Raw genomic sequence first — 22,068 nt, forward strand, 5'->3', positions numbered from 1 at the left:
TCAATATCAACCTTCTTCAGTTACAGCTCTTTCAGGAGTGCACTTGGGTAATGTTGTATCTAATGTTGATTCAACTTGTTCCCTGATACCCATTAGTGCAATGCAGAAACATACGCACTTGGACTCATTCATGTATTCAACTAATTTCTTGGATTTTCCTGGCCCTCATTCATATCCTCCAAGCTTTGATTCAAAAAATACTCAAGATCTAATTGATTCAATTATTCTAAAATTCTCTGAACGCGTGCTTATTGATGAGCAAATAAATTTCGCTCCTACAATATCTATTGGATCTCCAAGTTCCACAGATTTAGCACTTCTAGAAGTTTTCAGCAAAGATGAAATTAATGAAAACTTTTCCTATACAGTCATTTCTCCTAAAGAAGGTAATACAAACTTTTTATACAATAAAGCTTTTGTTCTGTCCACTTTTTCTTTAGTTTGCAGTCCATACATAATTTTCTTCATATTTAAACTACTTACAATATCTCCAGTTCTTTCTTATTATTAGTCAATAACTTTTCATTTTTCTGTGTTTATTCATTGTATAAATACCAGTTGTCCTGGATTCGCTTAGAAACAAACCAACATGGGAAGACTTGAATTCAACAGAAAATCGTAATTGGAGACAAGAGAAATTTAGCTCTACTCATTGGAAATTTATCTCATCTGATTCATCTGCCACAGGTACTTTCAATTTATTTTTCTTCTTCCATAATTTTTATTTTCTCTTCCGTTTTATATTTTAATGTTCATACTAACATAATTTTTTTTCATCTTGTCTTAATGCGAGGAGACTCTTTCTACTGTGCACCACATCGAGTCGAACTAGAAGAATTACAAGACAATTCAATTCTCATTGATTCACATCCGTATCATCAAACACTTGAAAAAAAATGTGAAACCAATCTTCCATCAAGTCAAGTGTCTCAACCAGCAGCTCCACCTAACTCTTTCCCAGCAAACAACACTGAAGATGACATACCAAGTTTCAATGCAATAAGCGATGCACTACAAGATACACTCCCACCCTGTACGACTTCTTATCAAACAAGCTTATACTCTCATCTGGGTTCTTCGTCCAAACTGGTCAAATTTGGGTTCTTCAATGCTAACACTCCATTCCTGTATAGCAATAGTCCACTAAGGCCTTTCAAGATTAACTCTCCGCAGCCTGAAATTTCTTTCGGAACTCCACTTAACGATCCAGCGTTGCTCAAACTCATGGAAGAATTTGAAGCTAAATCCAAAAGGAATCAGATAGAGGCAGGAAAGAAGCAGTTTCAAAACTTCTCTTCTTCAAAAATTGTTCAGCAGCCCAACTATTTGCAGTTCGAACAAGTTATCTTCTCAACACCAGTGCAAATAGAATTCCACAAGACAATGACTGCAGCTCTCCCAGTTCTGGATTCAAGGTTATTTTTATCCAAACTTGATTCCTTTTAGCTGTACAAATCAGTCATAGTTTTCATCAAACTCTACCATACAAACCATTTATTCGTTCTCACATAATTTTTTTGCTAACTTCTAGTTCAAAGTTTCTAACGTTAATTCCAAAACAACAGCCAAAGAATATTCCAAGTGAATGAAGTATGGGTTGACCAGAAAACCTTAACTATTTCCTTAAGACCTGGTTGCTGGATGAATCCGCACTCTTTGGATTGTTACTCAAAGATGCTCAATACTGACCAACTAATCCGCGGTAGGCAAGGCCTAATACCAAATACTGATGTTATTAGGCACATTGTGCAAAGAGAAGATATGGTATGATACATTTAATTCTTTTTCTTTCTCTGTCTTCGAATGTTTTTCTGTGGTAATATCTGCTAGTTTTACCAACCAAATTTTTTTTGTCTGCTTTTATCAGGCAATACTCATGAGGCCTATGCTTGATCATTCAGACCCAATATGCAGAGACATTTTAAGTGAAGCAAGAGTTGGCTTCAGATTGGAAATAGCAAATTTTGTTAGTACCTTTTCTTTTAAACAAAATTTCTCTTACTAAGTTCTTCAAATGGAAAATTGTGACAAGAACTAACCTACTATGAATTTTCACAGGTCCACTTGCCTTGCTTCAATGATAAGCAATGGATTATAATAACAGCAAACCTACAGAGCGGGAGATTTTTTGATATTATGAATCCTGATGGGTCTGGACAAGACAGATTCACAACTATAATAAGCACTGTCTGTTACAATTTCAAGTCACTGTTTGCACTCACCTACCCTAACTGCAATGCATTCAGCATCAAAGACTTTGACTACAGATTCATTGCAGTTCCTAGGACTCATTTCAGGTTAATCAGTTTGACTTCTTACATCATTACCAGTTTTCCTCCATTTCATCCACATCACGATAACATAAATTTTGAAGTTAAGGATTATTATGTTATTTTAACTGGATTTTTTATTCTAACATGCTAGCTAACCTGATTTCATTAATGCAGGTACGACACAGGTGTTTTCCTTCTTCAAATACTAAAAACATATCGTGGGATGGGAGGTCTTGGATTCTCTACTGTAAGAGTTTCTTATCTTCTAAACAACATATTCTAATTGCAATTATTTCATCTCATAGAGGAAAAATTATTCAGTTGATAATCACAACTGTGCAAAACAGGTTGATCTCCAAGCTATGCGCGAAATATTTTTGTATGAGATTGCAACCTACCAAAACAGCGAGGTCCAACTACCAGTCGTGAGATCATTTCTTCAAAACCACGTAAGTTGTAAACACCTCCTTCAATTTTCATACTTCTCTTAAAGCAACTTTGTTACTAAGGGAAATATAAACCAAGAATTCAATCAATCTGTTTCTGCTTTTATTCTCCAGGGTTTCCGGTCTTTCAAATAAAAGGAGTTCGCACAATCAATAGACTGAACAACTGAAAGGTACACTCTAAAAGAAGTGTGTTTTTGAAAACTAGTACACTTTTTTCACATGATCAATTCCATATTCAGATGTATATTTTATATTAAGAAACTAAACATATTCTGTTTTTGAATTTTTCAGGACCACTTGAAGGTGTAAAATGGATGACATCATATTTTCGGCGAGCTTCACATTTCAATATCGAAACAAGGGTCAACAAGAGCCATCCTAAACTTGTTTCTGGCTTCCACTAGTGTAGTTGTTCTAAGTAATACACCCCATGCGAGTATGATTTTACCTATGGAAAGCTATTGGTTTTTTTTAATTCAGTTGTACTACTTAGAATAAAATTTCCTTTCAAACCAATAAACTAGTGCAAGCCACTACCAAATTCTGAAATAATTCATTCAGCAGCTACTCTGTGAATTTATGGAGATTTTTTTTTGTTATGGAAATTCATACCATTTTTTGGTTCACGCATTTTCTCCTACCGAACAAAATCTTATAGAAATTTCCAGTTCAAAGTATATTGACGAAACAATATAAGTAAACAGTATAAGGAAACAGTATAAGGAACTAGCGCTGAAACAGTCCAAACAGAAGAAACAGTGAACTAGCACCGAAACAGTGCAAACGCGCCAGAATTTGGGCCGAACAAAGAATCAGCCCACCATCCTACTTCTGCAGGCGCCAGTTAGGCTAACTGGCGCAGAAGGCGCCGACTAGGAGCTCCCCAATTCTTCGTACTGTTTGTTAGCATGAGATGGGTCAGCCCATAGGGCGGCCCAACAAAGGCCCTACTCTTGTTTATCCTTTTATCCAAAAACAAAAAAAATCTGGTTTATCCAAATGGGGAACGGGTGCCAGTTTGTACCCTAGGCGGCTGCCGGCGGCCGGCGACGCAGTCGAGCTCGCCCAGTTACCGCTCACATTCTCCGCCGGCTGGGCAAGCTCCTCGTCCTACTCCGGCACACCGCCTCGCTCGCGTCTCATCGGGGCTCCCGCGGAAACTATCTGCTCTGGCGAGGGACTCCGGCGGAAGCAGTCTGCCATGCTGAGTAATCCCCTTTGCTCTTCTTTTGATTTCCGAACAAGAATGCTGAGTTTCTACCAGTAGTAAGTAATCATGGCAGTTCCTCTCCTTTTCTAGAATATAAGCAGCCTATATGCGCATCTCTGTATTAGAAAGAGCTTACAGTAGTACTATCATTTATGGCGGAAAGGGGATAAAATCACATCAATGACTGGTTAAGATTCATAGTATCACAGCATTGCCAGGAAATGGCTGCAAAATCCAGTGCCGTGTGTTTCTAATTAATAGAATTACAATATGGTAGTAAGATACAGATGCAGTGTTAGCGGTACTGCAAAATCCCATGTAGTTCAGTATGTAATCGAACATTGGCCAAGCTAGTGCCAAGGAATTACAGTTTACTGCAGATGCGAGATAAGTTCCCTCAGGCGTGTAATGATACACACAAAAACACACACAATGCATGTTCATGTGTTCGTCGTGTTGTGTGGCATAGGACGAATGTCAGACGACACAAAGGGCTTTGGTGGAATCTGCAGGTTCTGCAGCCTCCCAGTTAACATGTTTACCACCTTCGTCATCGACGGCCGGTTCTTCGGGTTCCACTGGATGCACCACAGCCCCACAATACTCAGCTGTCTAATCTTGTCTTTGTCTTCTGCTGTCATTTCCAAAGTAAGCTCCCATTCCTGCCAAGAAATCACTTTCTCGTAGATCCACTCAGGGAGGTATACCTCGTCCTGGATCTCAACACTTGGGTCTGAGTTCCTCCTTCCACTCACCATTTCCAACACCAGCATGCCAAAACTGTACACATCTGACTTGTATGACACCCCTCCAAAGTTTCGAGAGTATAGCTCCGGTGCGATGTATCCCATAGTGCCTCTGGCTGCTGTGAGCGTAACAATGCTTTGGTCCCTTGCACACAGCTTGGCAAGGCCAAAGTCTGAGATCTTTGGATTGAAGTTGTAGTCCAGCAGGATGTTGTGTGGCTTGATGTCAAAGTGGAGAATCCGCTGGTTGCACCCTTGATGCAGGTATTCCATTCCTCGGGCAATGCCTAGAGCAATATCTAGCATTTTGTTGGGTGCAAGGAGCTGTTGAGAAATATTGGAAATATGCGAGAATATGTATTTCTCCAGTGACTCGTTAGGCATATATTCGTAAATAAGAGCCCGTCTACTTCCTTCGGAGCAAAAACCTAAGAGGCGAACGATATTTGCATGGTGGATCAGTCCAATGGTTGCAACTTCATTGATGAATTCCTCCCCCTCTCCTGTAGAATTCTCTAGCATCTTGACTGCCACAGGAACTCCATTTTATAGCTCTCCCTTGTATACACTTCCAAATCCACCCTGGCCTAGTTTATCCTTGAATCGTCTTGCTATCTTCTTAACTTCAGGGAAAGTGTACCTTGTGGGTTTCGATGTGCCATATGCCTTGAGAAACATTTCAACCTTCATATTTATCTCTTCATTATACCTTGACTTCAAGGACAGATAGATCGTTGTGGCCACCATCACCGAAAGAACTATAAATGCGGTTACAGATGATGTAGCTGCATAAACAGAAGTAGGAAATCATCACACTGCAGGCTAGAAAGCCATCTCTTAGTGATTGGCTGATCGTGATGAGGATTAGAGAAATAAGAGTCAGGGTAGCCATTACTAAGACATTAGTGTGTGCTCTGGATGTTTTTTTATAGTTTTATTGGAATGAATTGAAAGGTGTGGTCACGTTGATTGAAGCAGTACCTGCAATGACTTTGACACGTGAGCCTGCAAATACCAAAAAATAAAATAGCATTCAGTTGAAGGTTTGGTAAGTAAAACTGAATTTCACTTCATGACAAACAGGGGAAGTCATAGCTATAAGAGGTGGCTGAAATACTTGGCTCTTTTTCAAACAGTACCAGGAAAAATCATTGCAAGGAGGGAAATGTGTGGCTTTGGTGGGAATGGGATACGGTAGAATTTTAGTTTGTGAGTAATGACTGTACTATGATTATAACCTTCTTATTCAGCTGTTTCATTAAAAGCAAGACTCCTGCTGGGAAACACATATCATCAGAAGTCAGTTCCCGTAACCATGGTTGTGAGGATTGTTACCCTTATATCATAGTTACAACCTTAAGATTCAAATCCCATTTGGGGTTCTAATCAACTAACTATAGAATATGTTTTGTGGCTGAGGTACGATGTAATGCTATCTTTTCATTCCAATCCTACCCACATGAAAATAATTCTATCTAGGTGTCTGATCTTGGCAACCTTACTAGTGTCGTATTTGTGGATGTCTATGAAGTGTTAGACAATGAAAAGCTCCAAATTAAATAATCACAGTTACTGAACTCTGGTTTATTAACAAACACATTTTCTTTTTAGGTTGCTATTGTTTGTTGGATTTTGTATGGAACTTGGGAGAAATGGCTAGGTGTAGGATGAAGACTGAAGCTAAGTGTGCCCAAATAGTTCATACTACTTCACTAAAAATAATTTGATGGAAAATCTCATGGAAGCTTCAAAGAACCGAAAGTAGTAGTGTGTATACATGTAAAATTACAGAGCTTTGAAGTACTAAAATTACAGAACATTAGATAATAAAGGTGGTCTACAGTCATCTATTGTTTGGCTAGTGAATCTTAAATATAAAAAGAAAAAGCCATACCGTGAGGTCTCTTATCCATGCAGAACACTTGGTGCCTTTTTGAGCTGAATGCGCAGGGTCGCCCTTGAAGTTCACATCGTGTGCAACTACTGGGAATGCTTCCATAGTTATCCCAATTAGCATTCTCCCAAGTAGCAGTTGTTTCAGCAAAATTGGTTATTGTTTCCACCAATTGCTTGAATGTAGGGTCATGCATGGATGTTGATGGGTTGGGTATCGGAATGTTGCCATGTGAGATGACCTTGCAGTCCAAGGGAAGCACATACATGTATAGGCGAGGCATCACAAAATATGCAAACTGACTTTGGTTGCTAAAGCAAGAGATTGGGCCGAAAATATTATCAGCAGTATTCTTGGGATATATGCCACCTGCAAATTCAGCAGTGCCACTTGGTGTAAACACACTTGAACAATGTACTAATTTTCCAGGTGTGGACTCGTATAGTGCACAACGATCGACATCAGCTATGGCTGTTAGATTTATGGAGATGAGCTTTTGAAGCGGGCAGGAGTCTACGAGTGGGACGATGCTGAAGGCAGCACGGCTATAATCTATGGCGGTCACTTTGCATGGGCCAAGAAGTGGGTGAAGCAGGATGGTGTCTTGACCAGAGCATGTTATCTTCGCGCATGTTGCACCACATGATGATGATGAATTGCTAGATTCAAGCCGGAGTGGGAACCGGATTTCAGGTCCATCTTTGCTGCACCAGGACGGTGGACAGTGTTTGAAGAAATCCTTGTCATCCCAAGCCGAAGCCGTGGCCATATCAGTTGCAGGACTCAGAAGAGAGAGCAGGAGGACAGCTATAGAAAGTGTTCTACTCATCTTTGTCTACTGTAATGGTGATGGAATCGGAAGGAAGATGAAGCCTAGCAAGACAGCAACTGTGGAAGTCTGTGTATATGAAAGAGGTGATCAGCGTTTATTGCAAGTAGCAGCGCCAATGGCTCTGTACTATTAGCCATACCTAAAAAGAATCCCTGGTTTGAATGCAACCTCTTGTTGTGTTCTAGTGGTTGGATTGTGATTGTAGACTGGCTGGAGTCCACTCCTGTCAGTCTCATCAGCAATACACACCTATCCGAACAAAGAAATAATTGGTCACCATAAATCTTCTCTGCTCTAGTGGTCTGAGTGTGACTATAGACTTGCCACAGTCCACTCATGACGTACTCATATCTCATCAGTGACAGGTGAGTGTGAAAATGAGGAAGCAATTTGGAATTGTACTGGGTGGGGGTTATGAAGTTTATGTAAGTGGGCACAGTTGGGTTCGGTTTAGTTCTTCCACAATTATCAGAGCAAGCCATGGCGATTTGTAGTTCACTTCATCTTTGTACTACCCTGCAAGCCTTGTTAATCTTTGTTGTGCTTGCAGTACTCTGAGGTGATGTTCATGGGCGACACCACTGCGATACTTTCTCCTGTGGACATCTCCATAATATATCACATCCATTCCGCCAGCAAGGGGATCCACATAGGTGCGGTGTTCAATCATATGAGCTGGTTTGTACTGATAGCAAGGCTATAATTCAGATCAACACAGCGACATACTTTGTCACTGAGATCAACTATACCGATTCATCCTTCTGGGTCATCGATGCCAACTTGGACATGAACAGCAGCTGTCCTCTTCCTCACTGGGATCAGCTTCCTTACTTCATCGGGATCCAAAGGTCAGACAAAGACCAGAGCTGGGAATTGCTCCCTAATACACAGACAGTGGGTAGCTTTGTGAATTGCTCGCGGGCGGTGCCAGTAACAAATGAATTTTATCAGTATTCCTACACACCGGTCCCTTGCCTGAGCAACAACCACTCTTTTGTTTATATAGTGACTGACACTGTGTCTATTGAATACTTAGCGCCTTCTTGCGGGTACCTGGCCATGTTTCTTTTGAGTGATCCGGGTCCTGGTAACTACTACAATTTCGGCCATTATGAAGATTTTGTAAAACACCTGAGGCTTGGATTCTCTGTTCGATTCCCTCTGCTGGATCCTCCATTGAGCATTATTGGGCAAATCAACAGCTGCATCGACTGGTCGTTTCGGTGAGTTTTTGGACTTCCTAATCCGTTTCTCCCATGTATAAACCTAATCCTATTCCCCCCTCCCCCCCTTAATATCTTTTATGTACCATGCATGCAATGCTCTTGCAGCGGCCGACATCGTGATACAGGCAACAACATGAAGAGTTGGACCATGGACATCCTTCTTATGGACTTCAGTTTCTGGGCATGCATATTCGGTGTAAATTTAAATAGTAACAATATGCTTCTGTACATGAGGGTCATGATTCGTGATGATCAGTCATTTCATCATGTTCTGCCCCCAGTATTTGCTCTGGTGATTGTGAAGTGGATTGCTGGTACATCAAAATCACATAAATTATTTTGTTCCAGCAAACAAGTGGTGTATTAACCTCACCGCAGCCAATTCCATATGTAAACTTCTTTGTATGCAGTACTTTGCAGGTTCGTGCTAGCACCCCTAGCGGTATTGATCTTCCTTGCCCACAAGTACTGGAAGACAAGGATCACAATTGATGCGGTTGAAAAGTTCCTCCAGATGCAACAAATGATTGGGCCAACAAGGTACGCTTACACAGACATTGTTGCAGTGACAAGCCACTTCAGAGACAAGCTAGGCCAAGGTGGTTATGGCTCTGTCTTCAAGGGCGTGCTACTCCCAGGCAATGTCAATATCGCTGTCAAGATGCTTGAGGGCAGCTCCAACTGCAACGGAGAAGACTTCATCAGTGAGGTCTCCACCATCGGCAGGATCCACCATGTCAATGTGGTCTGTCTCGTCGGGTTCTGCTCAGAGGAAATGAGAAGGGCTCTTGTTTACGAATACATGCCTGGAGGTTCTCTTGACAAGTACATCTTTTCAGCCGATAAGAGTATTTCTTGGGACAAACTGAATGAGATTGCTTTGGGGATTGCCCGAGGGATCAACTATCTGCATCAGGGGTGTGAGATGCAGATTCTGCACTTCGACATCAAGCCACACAACATCCTTCTTGACAGCAATTTTGTCCCAAAAGTTGCTGATTTTGGACTTGCCAAACTTTACCCAAGGAACAACAGTTTTGTGCCATCTAATGCCTTACGTGGGACTGTTGGGTACATAGCTCCGGAGATGATATCCCGGAGCTTCGGTGCCATATCAAGCAAGTCAGATGTTTACAGCTTTGGGATGTTGTTGCTGGAGATGGCTGGAGGAAGAAGGAATGCTGATCCAAATGCGGCGAACTCAAGCCAGTCTTACTACCCATCATGGGTGTATGACAAACTATCTGCTCCAGTGGTGGATGCGATATCTCCAGTTGCTGGTATGCATGAGTTGGAGAGGAAGCTGTGCATCGTTGGATTATGGTGCATTCAGATGAAGTCACATGACAGGCCAACGATGAGCGAGGTCATAGACATGTTGGAAGGTGGCTTTGATGGCCTGCAGATGCCTTCCAGGCCATTCTTCTGCGATGACGTGCACACTGTTGTTCCAGATTCGTACCCTTTGTTATCCGAGCTGACTGAGATCTTGGAGGAGGATGAGTAGTATATATGTGTGTGTGTGATTTAATGTCTCAAGTCTTACGAAATAACCTACTATTATGTTTTCCCAGTCATGTGAAGTTTTATGTGGAAAGATGTAATAATATTTAGCAGTTAGAGGATGTTGATCTCCAACTGTTAATTGAAACGTAATTATCTTCGTGAAACACACATACTATTCGAGTACATCAGTACATTTGCACTTGGCATTAAAATATTGTTAGCATGAATACAGGGTTGAAGAAATGTAATAAACTTTAGGTGGACACACACAAAAGGCATCATGTAAAAAATGCAGAGTACTCTGTTTTCTTCAGCCGCTGATGATTGCCGCTGATTATCACCACATCACTTGATGAATGAAATCCTATTTCCCGGAAAAAAAGAGTATGAACCCTTGTGACTGATTAAAAGCTTGGGACCATGATGATTGCAGAGGAATTTGTGTGGACGGCGGTGTTTACACTTTTATCTTTTTGCTAAGGTTAAGTTCTTGTAACCATGAATGTGAGTGTGTACCTGCAGTCCAGTGTCGCATATGGACCAAAGTAGTGGACAGCAGCAGACACCTCACCCTCAGCTCAGGGTAAGAAAATTTAAGTTGGTTTTCTTGCTGTCACACGCATTCCGACTTAATCGGCGGTAATTTCAGCAGTATAAAAATCATTCATATTACTTCAAAGTTCAGCAGAAAACTGCCCTACAAGCCAAGAATGCAACCTCCTGCCGTACGCGTTCCTGCAATAACGATTGCAGTAATCAAGTCCAGTCTTTGTCATCACAATTTCTACAGCAATAATTGACTGGAAATAGTATGAACGAGTGCAGGCAATTACCTCGTGCCTGGTAAGCAGCCGTTGCGAGGACGACAAGTCCTGTGGCTCATATTAACCACTAAAGATGACTGGACAGCAGCAGCAAACCTCGTTCCCAGGGCACTTCGCTCTCAGGGAAAGGAAAGCCCAGTCTTTGTCATCACAATTTCTACAGCAATGTTTTTAGACATGTAAACATCACAACGACTTGTAGACCGAGAACAAATTGCTACCACATTCCGATTTAATCTGCGTTAATTTCGTCCATATAAATAACATTCAAATACTTTCGCAACAAAAAGAAAACATTCAAATGACTTGGAAATCCAGCAAAAAACTGCTCCTACAGTACGTGTTCTTCCGAGTACCAGTACAGCTGCAGACTAAACTGACATGTGTCCCTCATCTTCAGCAGAGAATTCCCGGCCGAGTATCATCGACATCAAGTAAATTGCTGCAAAACTGACGAGTCCTTCCATTGCAAATTCACTGGACATCAGTGTACCAGCGTCAGTCTCAGGGTAAGTTGCAAACAAAACAAAAACTTCCATCATGTCCAGTCATATAAGCATTGCAAAGACTTGGAATTCCATCCGAGATGCAATACAAACATAGTCCAGCTGAGAATAACTTGGGATTTCAGTCAGGAATTGTGGCTGAGATCCATCCAAAACTCATGTGGTGTTGGTGTGGCCTCATATCGACCATTGCTAGTAGCAACCCCAGCCAGTCTCAGTGGACAGCAGGGAATTACAGCAGCTAAGAATTCCTGCAATTTCGACTGTGATTGTAGACTCGCTGTCGGTCTTCACCTGCAAACACTCGGTCTCGTATGAACCACTACAAAATTTCAGTCATGTAAACAACAAAAGTGAATCGAAACCCATGTGGCATCACACATGTGGAACAATAAACCTGTGAAATTTGCCAATCCAGCACTTCCTGCTTTGAAAAATACTCCCTCCGTTCTAAAATAGATGACTCAACTTTATACTAACTATACAAAGTTGAGTCATCTATTTTGGAACGGAGGGAGTATATATCTAGAGCAACTTCCTGGAATGCAGTTAGTTCAGACCAAATATCCTACAGTGCAGCATTTATTTCCTTCAGCACTGCACTTCTCTTGCTCATTAATTTCCTGCTACTAGTCTCAAGGCAAATAAAAAAAGAGGGAGCAGGGGTGGATCATGATCACATTAGATCGACAGCACTCGAATGCTTTCCAAACCACAGCTGAGAAGCACACTCAAACACACACGTTTTGCTGATACACGAGGCTGAAATTGTCATTGCTAAAGAGAATAGCTGCCACGCACAAGCATGTGCATAAAGCAACAGACGAGAAAATCTTGACTTCAAATAATACAAGGGTATTCAAAAGCATCTTGCTGCATTAGAAAGTCAGCTAGACTAAAGCGCACACTTAGTAAGTTTTTTCAGATAACATAACACTGCCGTTGATGCACGACAAACTCATTGATCATAAAAAACTGTAGCAGCCCCTCCCTCGCCCTGGAGAACACAAAAGCGTTAATCTCCACGTAACCCAGTATAAATAAAGATAAAATATAACAGAAGCACCTATGTAACATGGTATATATGAACAAGATGCATGTACAAACTCATGATCAGCTATGCGTGTAAGAATTACTATTAGTATGTGTGAATCCCAATAGCCAAATGGTTAGTAGTTGAGGGTGCATGCCCAGATTGGCTGCCAGATATTTTCCAAAGAGAGAATCAAACAGTTAAAATTTCACAAACTATGTTCAGAACACTAGTGTAGTGTCTCCTACTCACGGAAGACAAGGCGAGGGAAACTCCCTGGCTGGCTCTGTGCAGCGTGAAGAACTGATGGGCTGTCGGTCTACTAGGACCTGGGACGCCGGAGGCAATGGGGTCCAGGACCATGCTCAAGATGTTGTTCTGAAGAAAAGCTTACAGCTGCTATTTAAGAAGCGTAGCTGTTATCTCAGGAGCGTAATATCGATTCAGTTTTGCTGAGCCTTTTTTGTGCCGTGTTAAACTGAATTTGTTCTGCTGAGTTGTTCTGCCTGCTAAGGCAGTTGCGGGCGCTTAAAAGAATGTTGTTACTGACGTTTCATTTTAATTAATGGAACGGTGTATGAGCCTTTTGATCTATGAAAAAACTTGTGTACAAACTCATGATCAACTCAGCAACATAAAGAAGACCTATATCATACCCGCTAAGAAAAAGATGTATATCATCATATTACTGGCTATATCTCCTAGGAATATCTGTTAGAGTACGTAATGGGTCTATGGGCCTGGGCTGGTGGTATAGCCTGTTAGTGTTAGGGTTAATTAGAGATAAGGGTCGCTTGCTTAGGGGTCAAATAAACCTCTCTATATAAGGGGATGAGACGTTTCAATCTAATCAAGCAAGAATTAAAAAGGAAATCACTTCCCTCTTGCCCGGCCGTGGGCAAAAAGGCCCCCGGCCGGCCCTCTCGTGTCCTCCTTCTAGCAGCATCATAAAAAATTTTCATAGAGAGAATCAAACAGTTCAAATTTCACAAACTATGCTCACAACACTGGTGTAGTGTCTCCTACTCATGGAAGACAAGGCAATGGAAACTCTGTGGCTGGCTATGTGCAGAGTGAAGAAGCAATGGACTGTCGGTCTGCTAGGACCTGAGCGCTGGAGGCAATGGGGTCCAGGACCAAGCTCAAGCTGTTGTTCCGAAGAAAAGCTTGGCAGCTTCTATTTAAGAAGTGCAGCTGTCATCTCAGGAGTGTAATATCCGTTCAGTTTTGCTGAGCCTTTTTGTGTTGTGCTAAACTGAATTTGGTCTGCTGAGTTGTTCTGCCTACTAAGGCAGTTGCGGGTGCTTAAAAGAATGATGTTATTGGCGTTTCATTTTAATAAATGGAATGGCGCGTGATTCTTTTGATCTATGGAAAAAAACGTGTGAACAAAGTCGTGGTCAACTCAGCAACATAAAAGAAGACCTATTTCATATCTGCTAAAAAATGGCTGGAGCATGATAATGTTCAAAAGTATATTCAAAGGATCTTTTTACCTGGTAAACCATTTCAGCATATCGAACCAGAAAGTTATCCTATGTATGGAGGCGAGGGCCGCTCCGGCGGCATCCAGGGCGGTGTTCATCCGCGGCCGCCAAGAAGACCTAGCCAGGATGGACGTCGTGGTAGCAGGCTAGCAACGGGTTGAGTTCGCTCCTAATTAATTGTTCGTAGAAAGCATTTGTTGGGCTTGGGTCCTGATTGCACAAAGTAAAGAAGTGTTGGGCCCCCGTTCATTTGCTCGTTCTCATGAACCCATGATCCTTATCTGACAAAAAAAAATGAACTCAGGATCCAACATAGGATTGGATTATATTCTCAAAAAAAAACATACGAATTTACATCCAACATCCTTACAACAAGACTTTGATGACCTCATCATACATCTCAGTCTAATTTATTTGCAGTCGTCAATCTGCAAAGACCGACCACATCAATCTGAACTGCTTCTGGCTCTTTTGTTCTTGCTACTGTAATTGATAACTTAAATTTCTATTTTTTCAATCAATTTCGGGCTACATTCTGTTGGTACTTCATCTGGTAAGTGATATTTTGCTTCGGCTCGTGCTGCTCTGTGTCTATTGTTATTGCTCAGACTTTTGTGTTGGCAACTCCAATTTCCCTTGTAATTAAATTCCTCTTGTTGCGACTTAATAAATGAATAAATGAATAAGGGATGTGCCATTATCTGACCTAGAAATATGTCTGAAAGTAATATCATCCGACTGTTTATTTAGATTTGGTACAAGCATTGTCTTTCAGGAAGATTCAGAACCAATATGTCTATGTGTGTCTCTGATGTAGTTCATCCTATTAAGCATACGAGCGGTGAATTTTGGGTAACAAAACCAGGACCAGGACCAGGATGGATAAATCTGGTTGACACGAGGGACGGATTCTTCAGACAAATCATGTGAAGCATCTCGGGTTGATGAAACAAAACAAAGTTATTAGATGAGCATAGCCGAGCACAAATTCTGATGTTGGGGACTTAATCATCATCGGAAGACCGTTAAGCTATATAACCGGTCACGATACAACTAATTAATGCCTTGAGCCAAAATGTACAAATGTTTTTTAAGGGTGTATGATAAAGATACACCTATGTATGAACAAGACGTGTACAAACCCATGGTCAGCTCAATAACATAGCATATGCATAAAGAAGAGTTATATCATACACCCTCAAAAAACCAAGAGCTATATCATATTTCTTGCTATATACAATGACAACAAAATAAACCCTTCAACCTTTTACATTTCTTTGAACTTGTAGAATGTGAAACGTCCAAAACAATGGAGAACTATGGACATACAACATGTCGAAGGTCTGCATAATTCACTTATGATACAACATAAAGTCATTTTTTACTTGGCATCACCTTCATTTTAACTGTTTGTCCATGTTATTAGCATGTGCAGTGCAATCCCCATAGCCGAATGGGCACTAGATTGAGAGTGCATACTACCCATATATACTGGCAGCCATGAATATTATCCAAAGTCAAGATCAAACAGTATCAATCTCACATACTATCTTTACAAGATCTTACCACTTGAACTATTTCCGCACATTAGCACATCAAACCACACAGTCATCCTAATATTTCAACTCCATTGGTTCCACTGGCAATGGTTGTGTCTAGAAGCATAAGAACTCCAACAATTAACAACAATCCCACAATAAAGACAAATGGATATGAGAAGGCAACATGAAACAGTTCAAAAAATGAGCTGACAAATACATGTTGAGCAAGATAATTCACTTATATGACTTATTTCTATAGATAAGAGAAGACGAATGGATAAGTTAGTCTCCATACTAGCAATAGGTAAAACAAAACCACGTTTGTTGTAGCATGCCAGGCATATTCATAGAAGGAATATACTTAGCTAACTCATAATGGAGAATTTAGTTTGTAAGACAAATGAACCTATACATTTCCTCATGCGAATTCAATCCTCATCATGTCAACCAGCCAATACTATGCCAAAACAACAAACACGAGAAACAAATATGATATTGGGTATTCTTTTTTAAATAAATAGATTTCAAGGAAAGAAAGGGAATTTATTTTTGCGTATAAAAATTGAGAAAAAAAATGTTTACAAGGAAATTGCTTGGTAAGTTCAAGCTATAAGCGAACATTTAATAATTACAAGAACTGTACGCGAGAAATCATGTACAGAACATAAAATAGGCTGTGTTCATTCTAAGATATAAAGACCAAGGATGATCAACCACCTAGTAGATAGAGACTCGCTAAAGTATAGCAGTAATATGTAGAGCTGATTCCATTAAGTTTCCTGGCTTGCATTGACTTTGGTGAACCATATGAAGGAAATATGCCCTAGAGGCAATAATAAAGTTATTATTTATTTCCTTATATCATGATAAATGTTTATTATTCATGCTAGAATTGTATTAACCGGAAACATAATACATGTGTGAATACATAGACAAACAGAGTGTCACTAGTATGCCTCTACTTGACTAGCTCGTTAATCAAAGATGGTTATGTTTCCTAACCATGGACAAAAGAGTTGTTATTTGATTAACGAGGTCACATCATTAGTTGAATGATCTGATTGACATGACCCATTCCATTAGCTTAGCACCCGATCGTTTAGTATGTTGCTATTGCTTTCTTCATGACTTATACATGTTCCTATGACTATGAGATTATGCAACTCCCGTTTGCCGGAGGAACACTTTGGGTACTACCAAACGTCACAACGTAACTGGGTGATTATAAAGGAGTACTACAGGTGTCTCCAAAGGTAGATGTTGGGTTGGCGTATTTCGAGATTAGGATTTGTCACTCTGATTGTCGGAGAGGTATCTCTGGGCCCTCTCGGTAATGCACATCACTTAAGCCTTGCAAGCATTGCAAGTAATGAGTTATTTGTGGGATGATGTATTACGGAACGAGTAAAGAGACTTGCCGGTAGCGAGATTGAACTAGGTATTGGATACCGACGATCGAATCTCGGAGAAGTAACATACCGATGACAAAGGGAACAACGTATGTTGTTATGCGGTCTGACCGATAAAGATCTTCGTAGAATATGTAGGAGCCAATATGGGCATCCAGGTCCCGCTATTGGTTATTGACTGGAGACGTGTCTCGGTCATGTCTACATTGTTCTCGAACCGTAGGGTCCGCACGCTTAACGTTACGATGACAGTTATTATGAGTTTATGCATTTTGATGTACCGAAGGTTGTTCGGAATCCCGGATGTGATCACGGACATGACGAGGAGTCTTGAAATGGTCGAGACATAAAGATTGATATATTGGAAGCCTATATTTGGACATCGGAAGTGTTCCGGGTGAAATCGGGAATTTTACCGGATTACCGGGAGGTTACCGGAACCCCCCGGAATGCAAATGGGCCAACATGGGCCTTGGTGGAAAGGTGAAAGGGCTGCCCCATGGGCTGCGCGCCTCCCCCCTTCCCCTAGTCCTATTAGGACTAGGGAAGGTGGTCGGCCAACCCCTCTCTCTTTCCCCCTCTTGGGAGTCCTAATTGGAATAGGATTGGGCGGGGGGAGTCCTACTCCCGGTAGGAGTAGGACTCCTCCTGGCGCACCATATGGCTGGACGCACCCCTCCCCCTTGGCCCCTTTATATACGGGGGCAGGGGGCACCTCTAGACACACAATTGATTATTGTTGATCGTTCCTTAGCCGTGTGCGGTGCCCCCTGCCACCAAATTCCACCTCGGTCATACCGTTGTAGTGCTTAGGCGAAGCCCTGTGTCGGTGAAACATCAAGATCGTCACCACGCCATCGTGCTGACGGAACTCTTCCTCGACGCTTTGCTGGATCGGAGCCCGAGGATCGTCATCGAGCTGAACGTGTGCTAAGAACTCGGAGGTGCCGGAGTAACGGTGCTTGGATCGGTCGGATCGGGAAGAAGACGTACGACTACTTCCTCTACGTTGTGTCAACGCTTCCGTTGCGATCTACAAGGGTACGTAGATCATACTCTCCCCTCGTTGCTATGCATCACCATGATCTTGAGTGTGCGTAGGAATTTTTTTGAAATTACTACGTTACCCTACACCATATACACACCATCGTGACTCTCTAAAAAGATTACATCGGTATCCTCATCATAACCCACCACTTTGAGCGGTTCAATCCTTCTCATAGTCCAAGAATGGATCTTAAGAAGTTCACCCAATGAAACAGTCTTCTGCAACAACCATGTGGTAACACCCCGACAATCGACCCTCCTCCGCCACATTTGAAGGTTAAGCTGGCGAGACAAAGCGACAAGACCAACGGCGCCATCCTCTGCGTCAATGATATGAAAGTTGTCGAAATCATTCATATTCATACCTGGAGGCCCCTTGATAACATTAAGGTTCTGCGTGCCCAAATCAAACTCAACTATGTCATCTCCTTTTTTCTTAGCTGGCCAGTAAAGGACATTATCTACAAGGGTGCTACAATAAGGACCAAATGTTGTATCATCTGAAGCTACTGTTGAGATGACATTGCCCCATGTGGCAGTCTCCGAGGAGTAAACGCATGCATAGGGGTGCTTATTCTCTCTGTAGGACACCAAGACCACCTTGAAGGGGCATAAGTGGCAGCTGCCGTGCACATGGCCCTGGTCGCTAGCAGCACAAAGCACTGTCGCGTTAAAGAAGCGTCCGTTGAACTCGGGCGGAATGGGCACTCGGTGATGTTTGCTAGTGATAGGGTCTTAAGCATAGGGGACGACCTTCGTCCTTTCTCTCTATTCTGCCATGGTCGAGCTTTAAGTCTTAACTTCATACCTTACAACTCAGGCAAGAACTCCTTCTTTGATTGATCCATCTTGAACACCTTCAAGATCACGTCAAGGTATGTGCTCATTTGAAAGTACTATTGAGCGTTTTGATCTATCCTCATAGATCTTGATGCTCAATGTTCAAGTAGCTTAATCCAGGCTTTCCATTGAAAAAAACTTTCCAAATAACCCTATATGCTTTCCAGAAATTCTACGTCATTTATGATCAACAATATGTCAACAACATATACTCATCAGAAATTCTATAGTGCTCCCACTCACTTCTTTGGAAATACAAGTTTCTCATAAACTTTGTATACACCAAAATCTTTGATCATCCCATCAAAGCATACATTCCAACTCCGAGATGCTTACTCCATTCCTTAGAAGGATTGCTGGAGCTTTGCATACTTATTAGCATCTTTCAGGATTGACAAAACCTTCCGGTTGTATCACATACAACCTTTCCTCAAGAAAATCATCGAGGAAACAATGTTTTGACATCCTATCTGCAAGATTTCATAAATAATGCAGTAATCGCTAATATAATTCCAACAGACTCTTAGCATCGCTACGAGTGAGAAAGTCTCATCGTAGTCAACTCCTTGATCTTGTCAGAAAACATCTTAACGACAAGTCGAGCTTTCTTAATGGTGATACTTACCATCATTGTCCGTCTTCCTTTTAAAGTCCATCTGTACTCAACAGCCTTGTGACCATCGAGCTGTTCTGCCAAAGTCTACACTTTGTTTTCATATATGGATCCTCTCTCGGATTATATGGCCTCGAGCCATTTATCGGAATCCAGGCCCACCACCGCTTCTCCATAGCTCGCAGGTTCATTGTTGTCTAGCAACATGACTTCCAAGACAGGATTACGTACCACTCTGAAGTAGCACGCATCCTTGTCATCTCACGAGGTTTGGTAGTGACTTGATCCGAAGTTTCATGATCAATATCATAAGCTTCCACTTCAATTGGTGTAGGTGCCACAGGAACAACTCTTTGTGCCCTGCTATACACTAGTTGAAGTAACGGTTCAATAACCTCATCAAGTCTCCACCATCCTCCCACTCAATTCTTTCGAGAGAAACTTTTCCTCGAGAAAGGACCCGATTCTAGAAACAATCCCTTATTGCTTTTGGATCTGAGACAGGAGGTATACCCAACTGTTTTGGGTGTCCTATGAAGATGCATTTATCCTCTTTGGGTTCGAGCTTATTAGCCTGAAACTTTTTCACATAAGCGTCGCAGCCCCAAACTTTTAAGAAATGACAGCTTAGGTTTCTCTAAACCATAGTTCACACGGTGTTATCTCATCGGAATTACGTGGTGCCCCTTTTAAAGTGAATGTGGTTGTCTCTAATGCCTAACCCATAAACTATCGTGGCAATTCGATAAGAGACATCATGGTATGCATCATATCCAATAGGGTGCAGTTATGATGTTCGGACACACCATCACACTATGGTGTTCCAGGCTGTATTAGTTGTGAAACAATATCCACAATGTCTTAATTCTGTGCCAAACTCGTAATTAAGATATTCATCTCTATGATCATATCATAGATCTTCTATCCTCTTGTCACGACGATCTTTCAACTTCACCCTGAAATTTCTTGAACCTTTCAATAATTCAGACTCGTGATTCATCAAGTAAATATACTCAACATCTACTCAAATCATCTGTGAAGTAAGAACATAACGATATCCACTACATGCCTCAACACTCATTGGACTGCACACATCAAAATGTATTACTTCCAACAAGTTGCTTTCTAGTTCCATTTTACTGAAAACGAGGCTTTCAGTCATCTTGCCCATGTGGTATGATTTGCATGTCTCAAGTGATTCAAAATCAAGTGAGTCCAAACGGTCCATTTGCATGGAGTTTCTTTATGCATATACACCAATAGACATGGTTCGCATGTCTCAAACCTTTCAAAAATGAGTGAGTCCAAAGATCCATCAACATGGAGCTTCTTCATGCGTTTTATACCGATATGACTTACGTGGCAGTGCCACAAGTAGGTGGTACTATCTTATATCTTTTGGCATGAACATGTGTATCACTACGATCGAGATTCAATAAACCATTCATTTTAGGTGCAAGACCATTGAAGGTATTATTCAAATAAACAGAGTAACCATTATTCTCCTTAAATGAATAACCGTATTGCGATAGACTTAATCCAATCACGTCTATGCTCAACGCAAACACCAAATAACAATTATTTAGGTTTAACACCAATCTCGATGGTAGAGGGAGCGTGCGATGCTTGATCATATCAACATTGGAAACACTTCCAACACATATCGTTAGCTCTCCTTTAGCTAGTCTCCGTTTGTTCCGTAGCTTTTATTTTGAGTTACTAACACTTAGCAACCGAACCGGTATCTAATACCCTGGTGCTACTAGGAGTACTAGTAAAGTACACATCAACACAATGTATGTCCAATATACTTCTATCGACCTTGCCAGCCTTCTCATCTACCAAGTATCTAGGGTAATTCTGCTACAGTGGCTGTTTCCCTTATTACAGAAGCACTTAGTCTCGGGTTTGGGTAGAACCTTGGGTTTCTTCACTAGAGCAGCAGCTGAATTGCCTTTTCATGAAGTATCCCTTCTTGCCCTTGCCCTTCTTAAAACTAGTGGTTTCACCAACCATCAACAATTGATGCTCCTTCTTGACTTCTACTTTTGCGGTGTCAAACATCGCAAATATCTCAAGGATCATCATGTATGTCCCTGATGTATAGTTCATCACGAAGCTCTAGCAGCTTGGTGGTAATGACTTCGGAGAAACATCACTATCTCATCTGGAAGATCAACTCCCACTCGATTCAAATGATTGTTGTACTCAGACAATCTGAGCACAAGCTCAACAATTGAGCTTTTCTCCCTTACTTTGTAGGCTAAGAAAATCGTCGGAGGTCTTATACCTCTTGACGTGGGCACGAGCCCGAAATCCCAATTTCAGCCCTCGAAACATCTCATATGTTTCGCGACGTTTCAAAATGTCTTCAGTGCCTCAATTCCAAACCATTTAGCATTACGCACTGAACTATCATGTAGTCATCAAAACGTGTATGTCAGATGTTCGTAACATCCACAGACGACGTTCGAGGTTCAGCACACTGAGCGGTGCATTAAGGACATAAGCCTTCTATGAAGCAATGAGGACAATCCTCAGTTTTACGGACCTAGTCCGCATAATTGCTACTATCAACTTTCAACTAAATTTTCTCTAGGAACATATCTAAAGAGTAGAATTGAAGCGCGAG

At 41.4% G+C, this 22,068-nt stretch overlaps 2 protein-coding genes across 2 annotated transcripts; one reads left to right on the forward strand and one right to left on the reverse strand.

Moving 5' to 3' along the window:
• Window positions 1-3,699: 3,699 nt before the first annotated feature.
• Window positions 3,700-10,304, forward strand: LOC125548227 (rust resistance kinase Lr10-like). The gene is made up of 4 exons (XM_048711889.1): window positions 3,700-3,930; window positions 8,522-8,627; window positions 8,736-8,944; window positions 9,041-10,304. Exons 1-4 carry the CDS (start codon window positions 3,924-3,926, stop codon window positions 10,135-10,137), a joined length of 1,419 nt encoding a protein of 472 aa, XP_048567846.1. The 5' UTR covers window positions 3,700-3,923; the 3' UTR covers window positions 10,138-10,304.
• On the reverse strand, window positions 4,785-7,769 carry LOC125548237 (rust resistance kinase Lr10-like). Its single transcript, XM_048711898.1, has 3 exons — window positions 6,573-7,769; window positions 5,660-5,683; window positions 4,785-5,463 (listed from the first exon to the last, which is right to left on the reverse strand). Exons 1-3 carry the CDS (start codon window positions 7,399-7,401, stop codon window positions 5,225-5,227), a joined length of 1,092 nt encoding a protein of 363 aa, XP_048567855.1. The 5' UTR covers window positions 7,402-7,769; the 3' UTR covers window positions 4,785-5,224.
• Window positions 10,305-22,068: the final 11,764 nt, after the last annotated feature.

Source organism: Triticum urartu, chromosome 1, assembly GCF_003073215.2.
Source record: "Triticum urartu cultivar G1812 chromosome 1, Tu2.1, whole genome shotgun sequence".
Lineage (NCBI taxonomy): Eukaryota > Viridiplantae > Streptophyta > Magnoliopsida > Poales > Poaceae > Triticum > Triticum urartu.